This window comes from Emys orbicularis, chromosome 4, assembly GCF_028017835.1.
Source record: "Emys orbicularis isolate rEmyOrb1 chromosome 4, rEmyOrb1.hap1, whole genome shotgun sequence".
Taxonomy (NCBI): domain Eukaryota; kingdom Metazoa; phylum Chordata; order Testudines; family Emydidae; genus Emys; species Emys orbicularis.
In genome coordinates, this window is record NC_088686.1 from 75456988 (window position 1) to 75471363 (window position 14376).

The 14376-nt window shown below is 51.9% G+C and overlaps 1 protein-coding gene across 1 annotated transcript in view; it reads left to right on the plus strand.

Annotated features, from left to right (window-relative positions):
- Positions 1-14376, plus strand: part of CKAP5 (cytoskeleton associated protein 5) — a 98581-nt gene that overhangs the window by 21648 nt on the left and 62557 nt on the right. Inside the window, exon 9 of the mRNA XM_065402314.1 lies at positions 1840-1944. Within this exon, the coding sequence (XP_065258386.1) occupies positions 1840-1944 (105 nt within the window). The remainder of the gene's footprint in view (positions 1-1839; positions 1945-14376) is intronic.

A 14376-nucleotide genomic window follows, 5' to 3' on the forward strand; every position in this document is an offset into this window, starting at 1 on the left:
GATTGATCATATTCCTTCCACCTTCAGACCAAATGGTCTCCTTATGAAGGTGCAAAAATAGTGGCAATTTAATGCTTTCACTTGATTTTATTACAATCCTAACTTTCAAATCTGATTTTTGGGGGACCAGCATGCAAAATCCTTTCCCTACTCAATGCTCCCTTAGGGGACTGCAGTTTTCTAGGGCTTTGACTGCCGGTTTGGGATTTCACAAGTCCAAGTAGAGGAGAATGGTACCTCCACAACCTGCAGCTCTTCATAAAACTGCCATTTTTAGACACACAAATGGCACTACATTGTAAATGTGTAATATGTACATGCATTTAGATGTATGCTTTCAACGGACCTTTTTAGCTCCCCATCCAAACACCTGGTCTTAAGTTAATTCCAGTCTGTATTTATTAAAGTATAGTTCTGCAAAATGGGGAAGACTTGTCTCATCCAGCCCTTGACTTACTCTTCTATCAGAAATCCATATGGCTTCCTGTCTGAGACTTTCAAGTTAGTCAGGCACACTTTGTTACTGGAAAACTACATCCTTTTAAAGGCAGTCCTGAAATGTACCTGTTTGAGATCAACCACTACTAAATGCCCCACCCCGCCAAGTACACACTCACAATTGATGCACACTCAATTAGAGAGAGTAGAATTCTTTCTGGAAAGAACTAGAATCTGATTTCTGATTGCCTTTGAGTTTGGGTCTGTCATGCACTCTGTAAAATGTACACATACCTGTGTGTGTGTGTGTGTGTGTACACCACTTTGAGTTTCGGGCCTGTGGTAGAAGCAACCAAATGACCCTTTTGAGTCCAGATGCAAGGCATAACGTGCACTAACATCCTAAAACTTTCTGAGCAGAAGATGGCAATCACAAACTGTGGTATGTAGCCATTTAATAGTCTGGGGGAAATGCTGCACCAAAAAATTAAATTCTGTGCACAATATTATAAAATTCTGCATATTTTCTTTGTCAAAATAACACAGTATAATCACACCAGTTTCAATTATTTTGGTAATTTTATTTCAAAATACTTGTTAGCAAGTATGTCTGTAACAATACAAGAACAAAAAAGTTTCTCCCAGGAGAAGAGAGTTAAACCCCTATAACAACCCAGTTCCTGTTTCTCTGTTACCATTTTATTGGGTGCCTCAATCTGGGTGTGTCACATGCCAGCTGGACACATCTTGGGGGGAGGGGGGGGGGGACTCTGCCTCTCCAATTTCAGATACTACCTTCCCCCCCCCCCCCCCCCAATAAATAAAGCCCAGGGAAACAGCTGATGCTGGTTCCAGGGCTTGTACAGAGTTTCCTGCACACCACCTCCTTCCTTCAAGATGCACTGGGAACTGCAGCTGCCTGGAACCCTCCAGCTCTCCCTCCCCCTTGGCAGTGTCTTGTATTTACGAGCTGGAGAGCTGGGCTCCGCTGGGTCCAGCGGCTCTGCCGCACCAATTCCATGTGGAAAAATGAAATTCTGCACAGATCGTTAATTCTGCATAAATTCAGCATTGCACAGTGGGGCAGAATTCCCCCAGGAGTAATTTAACATAGTATGATGGGAACTTCATTGACTGGCTAGGACTACTACAGTTCACTGATTGAAGCAACATTTATCATTCAGTGTACCAGGACAGTGATGCAGTATCCTTCTGGGATTGAATGAAATTATCCGGCCCAGTTCAAGTTGGTACCCCAAGTAACTGCTTCACTCTTAACTTTGGACAAATTCACTGTTGCTGCTGTGGCCATCCTTTCAATGCAAGTAGCACTCTGCCTAGACTTCTTCTGATTCTCTGATATCTGGCCTGTTTGCCTGTAATGTTGTCCTTCCTTTGCAGGTTGTTGGAAAGGACACAAATGTCATGTTGGTTGCTTTGGCTGCCAAATGCCTTGCTGGATTGGCTACCGGCCTCAGGAAGAAATTTGGACAATATGCAGGACAAGTAAGTAATAGGTACTTCACTCTGCATTTCCTCCTTGGTATATGGTGACAGTAATAAAACTGCTTTAAAAATAACTACTCCTTTTAATGACTGCCAGGGCTTGGTATTTCTCTTTTTAAACAAAGTAAACTCGATATGCACATGTTCCTTCTACACTTTGATACTTGCTGGATTAAGGGGTGAAAGTTTCCAAGTATGTACAGATCTTTAGTCGTGGTATTAAGTTACAAGGTCCTTGTTTGTTTCCTGTTCTTTGCTGCTAAGCATGAGCAGGGTCCAATGTCATTGCAGGAACAATTCTTAAATTCCATGATATTTAATTTCTTGTTCTGCCCTCAAATACTCTTTATTCCTATTCCCTCATTACCAGAGAAACACCCACAGAAACACAGATCTGTAGCTCATAGAAGAAAATATTCACTGACCTAGAATGCCAAATGTTGGGGAAGAAGGGGAGCTTGTAGCAGACTTCAATGGCTTATCTATCTGATTTCTCAGGCCTCAGCTGATCATCTGCTCTCTAGGCCAGAGGTTCTCAGGACAAATTATTTGGTGGCCTCAGTGTGGCCACCAACTCTTGCTGGTGGCCGCGCTCACTTTTTCCTAAAATACTCAATTAGCTTTAGGAAAAACAAATAAATATGTACAGATACATGTCCAAATCATTGTAATTTATTTATTGCTAGCTAGGAAGTCTGTTAATATCACGTTTCACAGCGGACTTACTCAGCCCTGGGAAGTCTGGGGACAAATTAAGCCCTGGATGGGGGATAGGGGGAGACGCCAGTGGGCAATGGGGATGGGGGGAGGTGAAGCCTGAAGCCCCGGGGCTGGATCCCAAAGCCTCCCAACCAGAGCCTGCTTCCCCACCACCGCTGGGCTGAAGCCCAAATCCTGAGCCCCACAATCCCTGGAAAGATGGGGAACTCACCGGTTGCTCAACCCTTGCTGGAAGCCCAAGCAACCAACACCAAGGCTGTGCATCCATAGCACCAGGGAGGGGACAGGGCCGCTGCTCTCCCCTAATCACACCTCAAGAGGCTGTGGCCACAAGAAAAGTCCCTGGTGGCCGCATTTGAGAAACGCTGCTCTAGGCAGTCTAGCTTGCCAGCCTCAGCTTCTGGACCCAACTTTGGCTGTCTAACACTCTGTTCTTCTTTGAGTGATTGCTCATGTGTATTCCACAATAGGTGTGCGTGCTCGCCACATGCACCGGTGCCAGAAGTTTTTCCCCTTAGCAATACCTATGGCGGGGAGCGACCCCTGGAGTGGCGCCTGCCTGGCGCAGTATAAGGGGAGCTGCGCGCTCCCCCCACCCTCAGTTCCTTCTTGCCGCCAGTGAAGGTGCATCGGAACTACTCAGCTCCAGCTTTGCTGCAGTTTGTCCCCAGAACTCTTCGTTTGTTCGTTCGTTCATTAGTACCTGTAGCCAGTTAGCTGTTTTAGGTTAGTTTAGTTAGGGAGCCTGGGCCGGGGCATGCCCCGCGCCCTGGGATTTAAGTCGTGCAGCTCTTGTAGGCGTTCTATGCCCAGGAGCGACCCACACGCGGACTGTCTGCGCTGTTTGGGAGAGACCCATATCAGCAAAAGGTGCAAGATCTGCAAGTCGTTCAAGCCCCAGACCAAAAAAGAAAGGGACATTAGGTTCCGGGCAATCCTGATGGAGTCGGCTCTGGCCCTGACCCCGGCACGCTGCTGTGAACCGGCACTGCGGTGTTGGTACGCAGAGACCCTGCGGTACCATCGACCAATCGGCACTGCTCCCCCTCTACGGGGCACGCCAAGAGGACCAGAAAGACTCCCTCTTCGCAGCGGCACCGAGGGAAGTCTGGGACAGAGGCTAGGCCCATGTCAGGCAGTCCTCGATCTCCACCGGGCCCTAGGCCTCCGACTCGCGTTGAGCGGAGTAGCCCAGCCCCTTCGGAGCAGGCCTCTCCGGATGTCCGGATGCCATCTACGCTCAAAGCTCTCCAGGTGGCCAGGGATGTCATGTCCATGCCAGTGCCTGGAGCGCCACGGATGTCGGCCCCACACTCCAGGGGCAAGCCGCCGCAGGGATTGCCACACTCACCACCGGGCCGGTACCGGTTGTGGTCAAGGGAACGTTCCCGATGCCGCTCACCGCCCAGCGACCGTTCAGGGCTCAGTCCATGTGGATCGCCCTCGACACGAGCCAGACTTTCCGGATGGGTGCCGTCTGATTGGAACTCCCGGCACCACTAGTCTTCGCGGAGCAAACATCGACCGGACTGTGGCAGAAGTAGCCAACGGTCCTCGTCTCGAAGGCGGTACCGCAGTGGGTTGTGGCACAACCATCGATGCCGTTCCTGCTCGGACTCCTACTCCAAGTCTCCGCCAAGGCACTGCAGCCCCGGGCGTCGATCGCTGGCATCTCAGTCGCGGGTCCACCCTTCGAGGCCGTTCGTGGAGCAGCTACTACAGTCGTTGCTGTTCCTCTGCGTCGAGATCGCGGTTCCCGTGGCCGACGTAGATCCCGGCACCGCTGCTACTCCTGGTTCAGAGGCAGCAGCGGCTCATACGCCAGCCCGGCCTCCGCTCATAGCCGCCCATCGACAGGCCAGGCCAGTCGAGGCCAGCCCAGTGGGCACCGTGGCCTCTGTTGCAGCCCCCAGTGGGGGCTCACTTGGTGGCTGGAGCATCGGAAGCACCGTCAGCCTCCCTTGCTATACCGTCCAGGAAGGAGTCGGTGGGACCCGTGTCTTTGGTACTGTGCCCGGAGTCCAACCAAGTGGTAGATCCTCCGGTGCTGGCCAACACCCAAAGCACCGCGCCGGCCTCCTCGCTCCGCCTGGAGGAGGTGATCGCAGCCCCGCCCCCCTCCGTGTCCTGCAAGAGGACTACAGGGCCCACCAAGACCTCTTAAAAAGGGTGGCAGCAAGCCTCCACCTCGGCAGAGGAGATGGAGGAGCCCTCAGACTCCCTGTTTAATGTGCTGTCCCCCTCGGCACCGGGCAGAGTGGCCTTGCCGCTCCACGAAGGGGTGGCAAGAATTTCAAATGCCCTGTGGCAAACACCAGCCTCGTTGGCTCCCATCTCTAAGAAGGTGGAATGCAAGTACTTTGTACCCACTAGGGGACATGAATACTTGTATACCCACCCGGCGCCCAACTCCTTGGTGGCCGAGTCGGTCAACCATAGGGAACAGCAGGGTCAGCCAGCCCCGACCCCTAAGAACAAAGCCTGAGGCTTTATGCTTTCGGGAGAAAAGTTTATTCGTCTTCAAGCTTCCAGCTAAGAGTAGCAAACCATTAGGCTCTCCTGGGCCAATATGATTTTAATCTCTGGGGATCCCTCCCCAAGTTTGAGGACTCCCTCCGTGAGCGCGATAAGAAGGAGTTTACGGCGCTGGTGGAGGAAGGGGCAGCGGCCGCTAAGGCATCCCTTCAGGCTGCCTCGGATGCAGCGGACACGGCCGCACGGTGCATGGCCTCTGCAGTGTCCATCAGACGGGCATCATGGCTCCTGCTCTCTGGGCTGTCCAGTGAAGCGCAGTCTTCAATGCAGGATCTCCCTTTTGACGGGAAGGCTCTGTTTGCAGAGGAAATAGACACAAGGCTGCACGGCATGAAAGACTCCTGCACGACCCTCCAGACCTTGGGCCTCTATGTCCCTACTCCGGCAAAACCCAAGTTTAAGCCGCAGCAGGCTCCTGCCCAGGCCATCCTCCCAAAGTATGAGACCGCCCATAGGAAGCAGCGGGACTATAGAAAACACCCACAGAGGCAGTGTCGACCTGCCTCCCAGCCTGGGGTCCTCTAAGGGCAAGCAGGTGGGTAAAAGGCGTTTTTGACGGGACACTCGGGGATACCCCACCAATTCTCAGCAGCGATCCACCCCCAATAAAGCTCCCTTTCTCCAACAGATTGTGTGCTTTCCTCCCGGAATGGTCGTGGCTCACCTCGGACCGATGTGTCCTCAACAGATGCCCCCGGTTCTGCTCTCGGGGGGGCCTGGGGAGGGGCGCTATCTCCGATGTCTTTCTCCTGTCCTGGTCGGGCCAGCTTCATTATGCCTTTCCCCAATTCCCTCTAATCAGCAGGGTCCTGGAAAAGATAAAGACAGACAAGGCCCAGGTCCTTCTCGTAGCCCCAGCGTGGCCCAGGCAACATTGGTACGGGACCCTCTCGGGCCTGGCAGTGGCTCCGCCGTGGCTGTTGCCACTCCACCCGGACCTGGTCTCTCAGGACCAGGGCCGCCTCCTCCATCCCAACCTAGCAGCTCTTCACCTCAGTGTGGCTGCTCAGTGGCCAGGTGGCGAGGAAAGGACATGCTCGGAACAAGTTCAGCGAGTCCTCCTCGAAAATAGATGGCCCTCCACTCGCCACTCCGATTTGGCAAAGTGGTCTCGTTTTTCTAGGTGGGCGGTGGACCAGGGTGTTTCCCTGATGGCCGCCCCGCTCCAACTTATCCTTGATTACCTCCTCCACCTGAGGGCCCAGGGCCTGGCGCCCTTGTCAGTCAGGGTGCACCTGGCAGCCATTTCAGCCTTCCATCCCCTGGTGCAAGGACACATGGTGTTGTCTCATGCTATGACTGGCTGGTTCCTTAAGGTTTGGACCGTCTCTACCTATATTCTAAGCCCCGGTCCCACTGTGGGACCTGAATCTGATGCTTGCTCATCTTATGGGGCCTCCGTTTGATCCGTTGGCCATGTGCTCCTGGTCTCACCTCACCTTCCTGGTTGCTATCACGTCGGCCAGGCAGTTCTCGGAGCTCAGGGCCCTGACCTCCGAGCCGCTGTACGCGGTCTTTCATAAGGACAAGGTCCAGCTCTGCCCACGCCCTGCGTTCCTCCCGAAGGTGGTCTTCGCTCTACCACATGGCTCAGGACATTTTTCTACCAGTTCTCTGTCTCAAGCCTCATGCGACCAGTGAGGAGCGCTGTCTCCACATGCTTGATGTACGGCAGGCCCTGGCTTTCTACCTTGAGTGGACCAAGCCGTTCAGAAAGTCCTTGCAACCGTTCGTCGCCTCGGCCAAGCGTGCGAGGGACCAGCCGATTTCCACGCAGCGGCTTTCTAATTGGATCACTTCATGCATCCGGTCCTGTTATGAGCTGGTGGGTGTCCCCCTCCGTCCCCTGTGAGGGCACACTCAACTCTGGCACAGGCCTCGTCGGCTGCCTTCGTGGCCCACGTCCCTATACAGGACATTTGTAGGGCTGCCACGTGGTCTTCGGTTCACACGTTCACCTCGCACTATGTGATAGTCTCCCAAACCAGGTTCGACAGAGCGGTACTCGGTCCCGAGAACTTGTGAACTCCTACCCACCTCCAGCAGATATAGCTTGGAATCACCTATTGTGGAATACACGTGAGCAATCACTCGAAGAAAAGAGTGCTACCTTTTCATAACTGGTGTTAGATGTGTTGCTCATGTCTATTCCACATCCCGCCCTCCCTCCCCTCTGCCGGAGTTGTCTGGCAAGAAGGAACTGAGGGTGGGGGGAGTGCTCAGCTCCCCTTATACCGCGCCAGGCAGGCGCTGCCCCCCTACAGGTACTGCTAAAGGGAAAAACTTCCGGCGCTGGTGCATGTGACAAGCATGCACACCTATTGTGGAATAGACATGAGCAACACATCTCGAACACTAGTTACGAAAAGGTAACTGTCTTTTACCGGGCTCCATGGTGCAGTGCAGGGAGTATGCACTATAATTCAATTAACTCTCTTGTGGAGAACAAATGGGAGCTGCAGGTACGGCCTAGTGGAGTAGAGAGAACTCAGGTACCTGGCTGCAGCAGAATGACGCATTCAGGTGTAAAAATGAGTTTTGACATTGGGGAAAAATGCCAAATCTTCTCTGCTGCAGAATCACTTGAGTTCAGAGGGCCTTGATTGAGATGAATGGGACATTGTCTGTCTGAACTTGTTTTAGGCAGACACAAGCAAGCATTATTGCCTCTGTTTACACTTGGTTTGTGTTTTAAAGGTTAGCCCTTATAGCTGCAGAGATAGTAACATAATTTAAAAGAGGTGAGATTCTGCAGCTAAATTCTGATGCAAGGAATAGATTCTATAGTTGTGGGATATGTGAGGTGGTGGAGTTGCTCTGAGTACATGCTCTGTTCAGTACTGTAATGGGCATCTCTGACTTGCACAAACTTAGTACACCGCCATTTGCTAGGGAACTTGGTTTGCCTAGTTTTTTCCCTACGAAATTGGACCTTTCCTGTGAGTTATTGGCCAATATTTTAGCATAGCATCCGTTAATCCTCCAAAGAATTTACACAGTATGAACACTTCCAGAGTCAAATGCATTGACATTCTCTTGAAGCTTCGTTTAATCAGCTTGATTGTAATTAAGTCACTCCACATAGAAATGTATTCCTGATCCTAGCTGGGTGCATTTGAACCCAGGATTTAGCAATATGATAGAAACTAATTTATAGCCTAGCGCAAATTGGCTTTTCAGTTAACCAACTCTGACTTTCTTTGTAACAGTCTCATTGCGAATACTACCGTACATTGAACTCAGCAGGCTCCAGGAAGGTCGGTGAAAAGGAGATTTCACAAGTGAATTTCTTCTTGCTGTCTGATCAACTCCCGTTACTTCACCCCTAAATTATGGAACTTTCTCATCTATTAATTGGGTGTCATTTAATCTTTTTCCTGAGGTACCAAGAGTCCAGTAGGACTATGGAACTCCCTCTCTTTATTTCTGTTCTATGTCAGTTGTTACACAGCACTCATCACTGGAGTATGAGCATTTTCCAGTAGTGTTTAAAAGTGATGTGACAGACTTCTGTCACATGTTGGTCATTCTCTTCCTGAGGGGAGAAGTGTGCAAAATGAAGTGTCTTGTTGTGGTAGGTTTTAGGTATGTGTGCATTCATGCGTGATATGTACACTCAAAGTATTGCAAAGTGTTCATGAAGGTAGATCAAAGAAATGCACCTTGCACTTGGAGCACCAGCTGGTGAGGTTGGTAATGGTCCTTAGTTTCTGGGGGAATTCAATGCACAAGCTCAGGCTGGCCCCTGAGAAAGCACTGTCTCCCACACAGATAGGTTTTACCTTATCGTAGAAAGTTTCATTGTGCCAGTGGAGAAAAGTTGTTGACAAGTCTTCATCCTGGAAGTTTAGGTGGTCTTTCAGATATCTGGCCATGGAGTGCTTTGAAGATAAGGACAGAGGCCTTGAACTTGATTTGGTGTTCTATGGGCAGCCAGTGTAGAGAGTAGAGGATAAATTTCATGTGTTCCCAGAAGCCTGCATTGCTGAAGAGAGAGACTTCAGGAAATTCCAGCTAGTACAGAAGTCTAAGTGCTGAAGGCTGCATGACCAGGCATACTGCATTGCTGAAGTGCAGCCAAGAAGTGGTGACAGCATGAATAACTGAGGTGCAGGTCATCATCGGTCAGGATGGGCTGAAGTCTATCATCCTCAATTGACTAGAAAGCATGTGAGAGCTCCGTGTCAGTGAGGGATCAGAGTAGTGCTAAGGTATTGACTGAATTGTTCAGTTGTGGGTGTGTGCCTTCAACCAAAGGAAATTGCACTGTGGCTGCAAACTCTTGAATGCTTTCCTCTGTCCATGAGCATCACTCCTGTCCTGCTCAGGTTCAGCTTCAACTTGTTGTCCATCTGTGAGCTAATCTCATGCAAGTACTGGCCCGTGTTGGTGGTAGTGGTATGGTGTTGTGATGAAGGATAGATAGAATTGTTCTTCTTCGAGTGATTGTTCACATAGATTCCAGTCAGGTGTGCACATGCTGCGTGAATGGTCGTCGGAAACTTTCCCCTCCGCAGCTCCTGTCGGGTTGGCTAGGGATCCCCCTGGAGTGGCACCCTCATGGCTCTCATTATATGACCCTGCTGATCCGACACCCCCTCCCCCCCTCAGTTCCTTCTTACTGGCAGCGTTGGAACTGCATTTCGCTTGCTTGCAAGTGTTCCCGTAGCTATTACTTAGTCCTACACAGTTTTTCTTTTGTAGTTAGTTTATCATCTGTAGTTAGGATAGACTTGGAGAGTGGTATTTAAATCTTGCAGTGTATGCAAGAAGCCTATGCCCAATAGCGACCCTCACGACTCATGCCTGAGGTGTGTAGGGGAGGAGCATCAGTCTGAGCGCTGCAAGATTTGTAAGGCGTTCAAGCCTAGGACTAGGAAGGAACGTGACTTCCATTTGAAGCAGCTGTTAATGGAAGCCGCAGTCCGTCCAGCAGCACCCTTCTGCCAAGTGCTGGGCCTGAGCTTGGTGCAGAGCGCCCCAGCATCAGTCTGCAAATCGGTAGCGAGGAAGGACTCTGGTGCTAGAGACCCTCGGTACTGGAGATCCCCGGCACTGCAGCATGGAATGGCACCCTGGCACTAGTCAACATCCCCAGTGCCCCATAAGAAGGCAGACAGAGGGCGCTCTCCTCAGAGAACAAGACCATCCAGGGAGACTTTGCTGCCTCAGAGGAAGGACTTAACTTCCAAGTAGCAAGACCTCGTGCTGTCAACTCCGGCGCCCCAGTTAGCACTGTTGAGCCCTGCACTCAGTGACTGTGCCTCAGCCCCTTGCTGTTGGAAAGAAGCCTCTGGCACCGCCCAGATGAGTGCAATCTAGAGGCAAGCCCGTGATGATGAGGCCTTCTTCATCACCAGACTGGCACTGTTCCCGGTCTACATCACCACAACATCCCCCGGCACTGGCCTCGGTACAAGATCTCCCGGTGCAGGGAGCTTGACGATCGGTGTCTCTGGCACCGAGGGGTCGGCACTGATCGCAGTCACCCTCTCTCGGCCGGCTCTGAGACACGGCCCCAGAACACAGGAGCCATTCTCTGGCACCAGACACGCAGCACTGGTCTCAGTCTTGGGACAGATGGCACTGTTCCTCTACACGATCGTCATGGCACCGATCCCTGATTTCCTCTTCTCGGCACCGACCGCCGTCTCCGGGATTGTCAGCACTGATGTGGTCATCGCCTTTGGGATCCTCAGACCCTGAGGCCGACTCCTACTACTCGTGGTGCAGTAGGCACAGGTCAGATAAGCGCCAGAGATGCGCACAGTTGACCTGGCAACCACAATGGCCCTTCTGGACCCCCTGGGTTTACCATCAGGCCCAGGGTACCCCTTCCAGGGTTTCTAGTCCATGATATCTGGGTATCATCCTGCACGGTCACTGGTGGATAGACCTGCCCCTTGTGCTACAGAGGTGACCCTATCCAGACTGCCCCCTCATACTACAGAGGGGACAACGGAACCGGTTCCAGAACCACCCATAGCCCAGGTCACATCTGACTGTGCCGAACCACTGGACACCAATGCTACCCAGGAGCAACCTGGACAAAGAGTGGGCCACGAGGACCCTGTATCTCCACTGGCTTCCTAGTCATCTTCGCCTGATGAGGCAGTGGCAGGAGCATCAGCTTCAGGTCCTCTGCCCATTGACCACAGACCACACCAGGACCTGCTCCGCTGCATTGCCAGTAACATGGGCCTACAGGTGGAGAAAGTCCATTGAGTCAGAGGACCTGATGGTGGACATTCTTGCCCAGGAAGGCCCTTCCAGAGTGGCGTTGTCGGTCATTAAAACTAGTTACAACAATTATTATACCCTGTTGCAGACTCCAGTCTCCATTCCACCCACCTCCAGGGGTGTGGAGAGAAAATACTTCGTTCCCTCCAAGGGATATGAATTCTTATTCTCCCACCCACACCCTTACTCCCCGATGGACTTGGCAGTAAATGAGAAGGAGTGCCAGCGGCAGCAGGCGCCAGCTCCCAAGGCTAAAGAGGGCAAATGTATGGACCTCTTTGGCAGGAAAGTTTATGCTGCAGGGGGCCTACAGCTGAGGATAGCTAACGAACAAGCTATCCTCAGCAGGTATAATTTTAACTCATGGGACTCTGTCCAAATTCAAGGAGTTGCTCCTCACTGAGTCGAAGGCTGAGTTCAAGGAGTGGAAGGCAGTGGCCAGGACATCCTTGCAGGTCTCCCTTGACTTAGCTGACTCTGCGGCACATACCATCTCTTCTGGGGTGGTCATGAGGAGAACCGTGTGGCTCCAAGCTTCTGGGCTTCCCCTGGAAGTTCAGCAGACCCTGCTGGACCTTCCCTTTGAGGGCGCAGGGCTGTTTTTGGACCAGACAGACTTGAGGCTTCACAGCCTAAAGGATTCAAGGGCAACTATGAAATATCTGGAGATGCACGCTCCTGCTACCCAGAGAAAACCCTTCAAGCCTCAGCCCCAACAGCAGCAGAGACAATACCAGCCCTGCCCAAGGCAGGATACATACTGTTGTAGGGGCAGGAATAATAAACGTAGACCTTCCAACCCTCCCTCAGGCCAAGGGCAGGGCCCAACCAAGCCATCGTTGGGGTCCAAGCAAGGATTTTCTAGGGATGCCCGAGGACGGCATACCAGCCACTATCCCGGATCCTTCCCCCCGCTTTCTGAACCATCTATCCCACTTCTACCGTGCATGGTCCTATATAACATCGGATCACTAGGTTCTTCACACGGTAGAGGTGGGATATTCTCTCCCATTTTCCTCCCCTTCCTCTCACCCTCTTCAGGGACCCCTCTCACAAACAACTCCTTATTCATGCGGTGCAATCGCTTCTTGCTATAGGGACAGTGGAGGAGGTTCCTCAGGAGCTATGGGGCAAGGGATTCTACTCCCATTATTTCCTAATCCCCAATGCAAAGGTGGGTCTGAGACCCATCTTAGATCTGCGAGGACTCAATCAGTTCATGGTAAAGTTGAAGTTCCGCATGGTCTCACTGAGCGCAATTATTCCTTCTGTGGATCCGGGGGACTGGTATGCTGCCCTCGACATGACACGTACTTTTATATAACCATTTGGCCGGCTCACAGACATTTCCTGAGGTTCATTGTGAATCTCATACATTATCAGTTCACGGTGCTCCCATTCGGGTTATCAACAGCCCCCCGGGTGTTCACCAAGTGCATGTCCGTGGTCGCCGCCTTTCTCCGTAAGAGACAGGTGCAGGCGTATCCCTACCTCAACTGGCTGCTGCGGGGGTGCTCCAGGGAGAAGGTGGAGTCCCAGGTCCAGTTAGTCAGACACACCTTCCAGGGACTAGGTCGTCTCCTCAGTGTGGACAAATCAACATTGTCACCCACCCAACGAATAGAATTCATTGGGGTGGTGCTGGACTCAGTTCAGGCAAGAGCTATTCTGCCAGAGCCCAGATTCCAAACACTGTCACATGTCATTCAGACTCTCAGAAAATACCCTACTATGACCGCGAGGACATGCCTCAGTCTCCTGTGACACATGCCGGCATGCACCTATGTGATCAGGCAGGCCAGGCTGAGGCTCAGGCCACTCCAGGCGTGGCTCACTTCAGTTTATTACCCAGGTTGAGACAGTTTAGACTCAGTAGTAATAGTACCGGCGCGAGTCGTAGATACCCTAGGCTGGTGGTTGGACCCTCGCGTGGTCTGCAACTGAGTCCCATTCAGCACTCCTCGACCATCCATGACCTTAGTAATGGAAGCATCAGACCTGGGTTTGGGGGCACACCTAGGACACCTACATACTCAGGGCAGGTGGTCACAGTCAGATACCGCTCCACATCAATATAAAGGAACTCAGAGCGGTGAGACTAGCCTGCCAGACCTTCCATATTGCAAGGTCAGTGCATGGCGGTGTTGACCGACAACACCACCGTCATGTTTTATATAAACAAGCAGGGCGGAGCCCGCTCCTCCCCTCTCTGTCAGGAGGCTCTCCACCTGTGGGATTTTTGTAAGGACGCCTCCAGGTGAATGGAGTGGGCTAATCTCCCAGGAACACGGAACAAGCTTGTGGACCACCTTAGTTGGTCATTCCGCAGTCACGAGTGGTCCATCCAGATGGATGTTATACATTCCATCTTCCCATGGTGGGGGTTTCCCAGGGTAGACTTATTCGCCACCAGGAGCAACAGGAAGTGTCCAACGTTTTGCTCCTTCAAAAAGCACAGTCTGGGCTCTATCTCTGATGCATTTATGATACCCTGGGGGAACCGTTTACTGTATGCCTTCCCTCTGATACCACTCGATCACAAGGTTCCTCAAGATCCGCAGAGACAAGGCGGAGGTAATTCTGCTGGCTCCTGCATGGCCACGCCAACATTGGTACACCATGCTTCTGGAGCTGTCAGTGGACACCCCGATCGCACTGTTGACCCTCTCTGGTCTGATTACACAGGACCATGTCCACCTGCTTCACCCGGCCCTCCAGTCCCTCCATCTCATGGCTTGGAAGCTTCATGGTTAAACTCAATGGCACTCCAATGCACGGAATTGGTGAGGGAGGTGCTCCTTGGTAGCAGGAAACCTTCCACCAGGGCCTCTTATCTGGCCAAATGGAAAAGGTGATCGCAGTCACATACCCCCACTTCAGGCATATATATCATTCATCCTGGACTATACTGCATCTGAAGCAGCAAGGCCTGGCTGG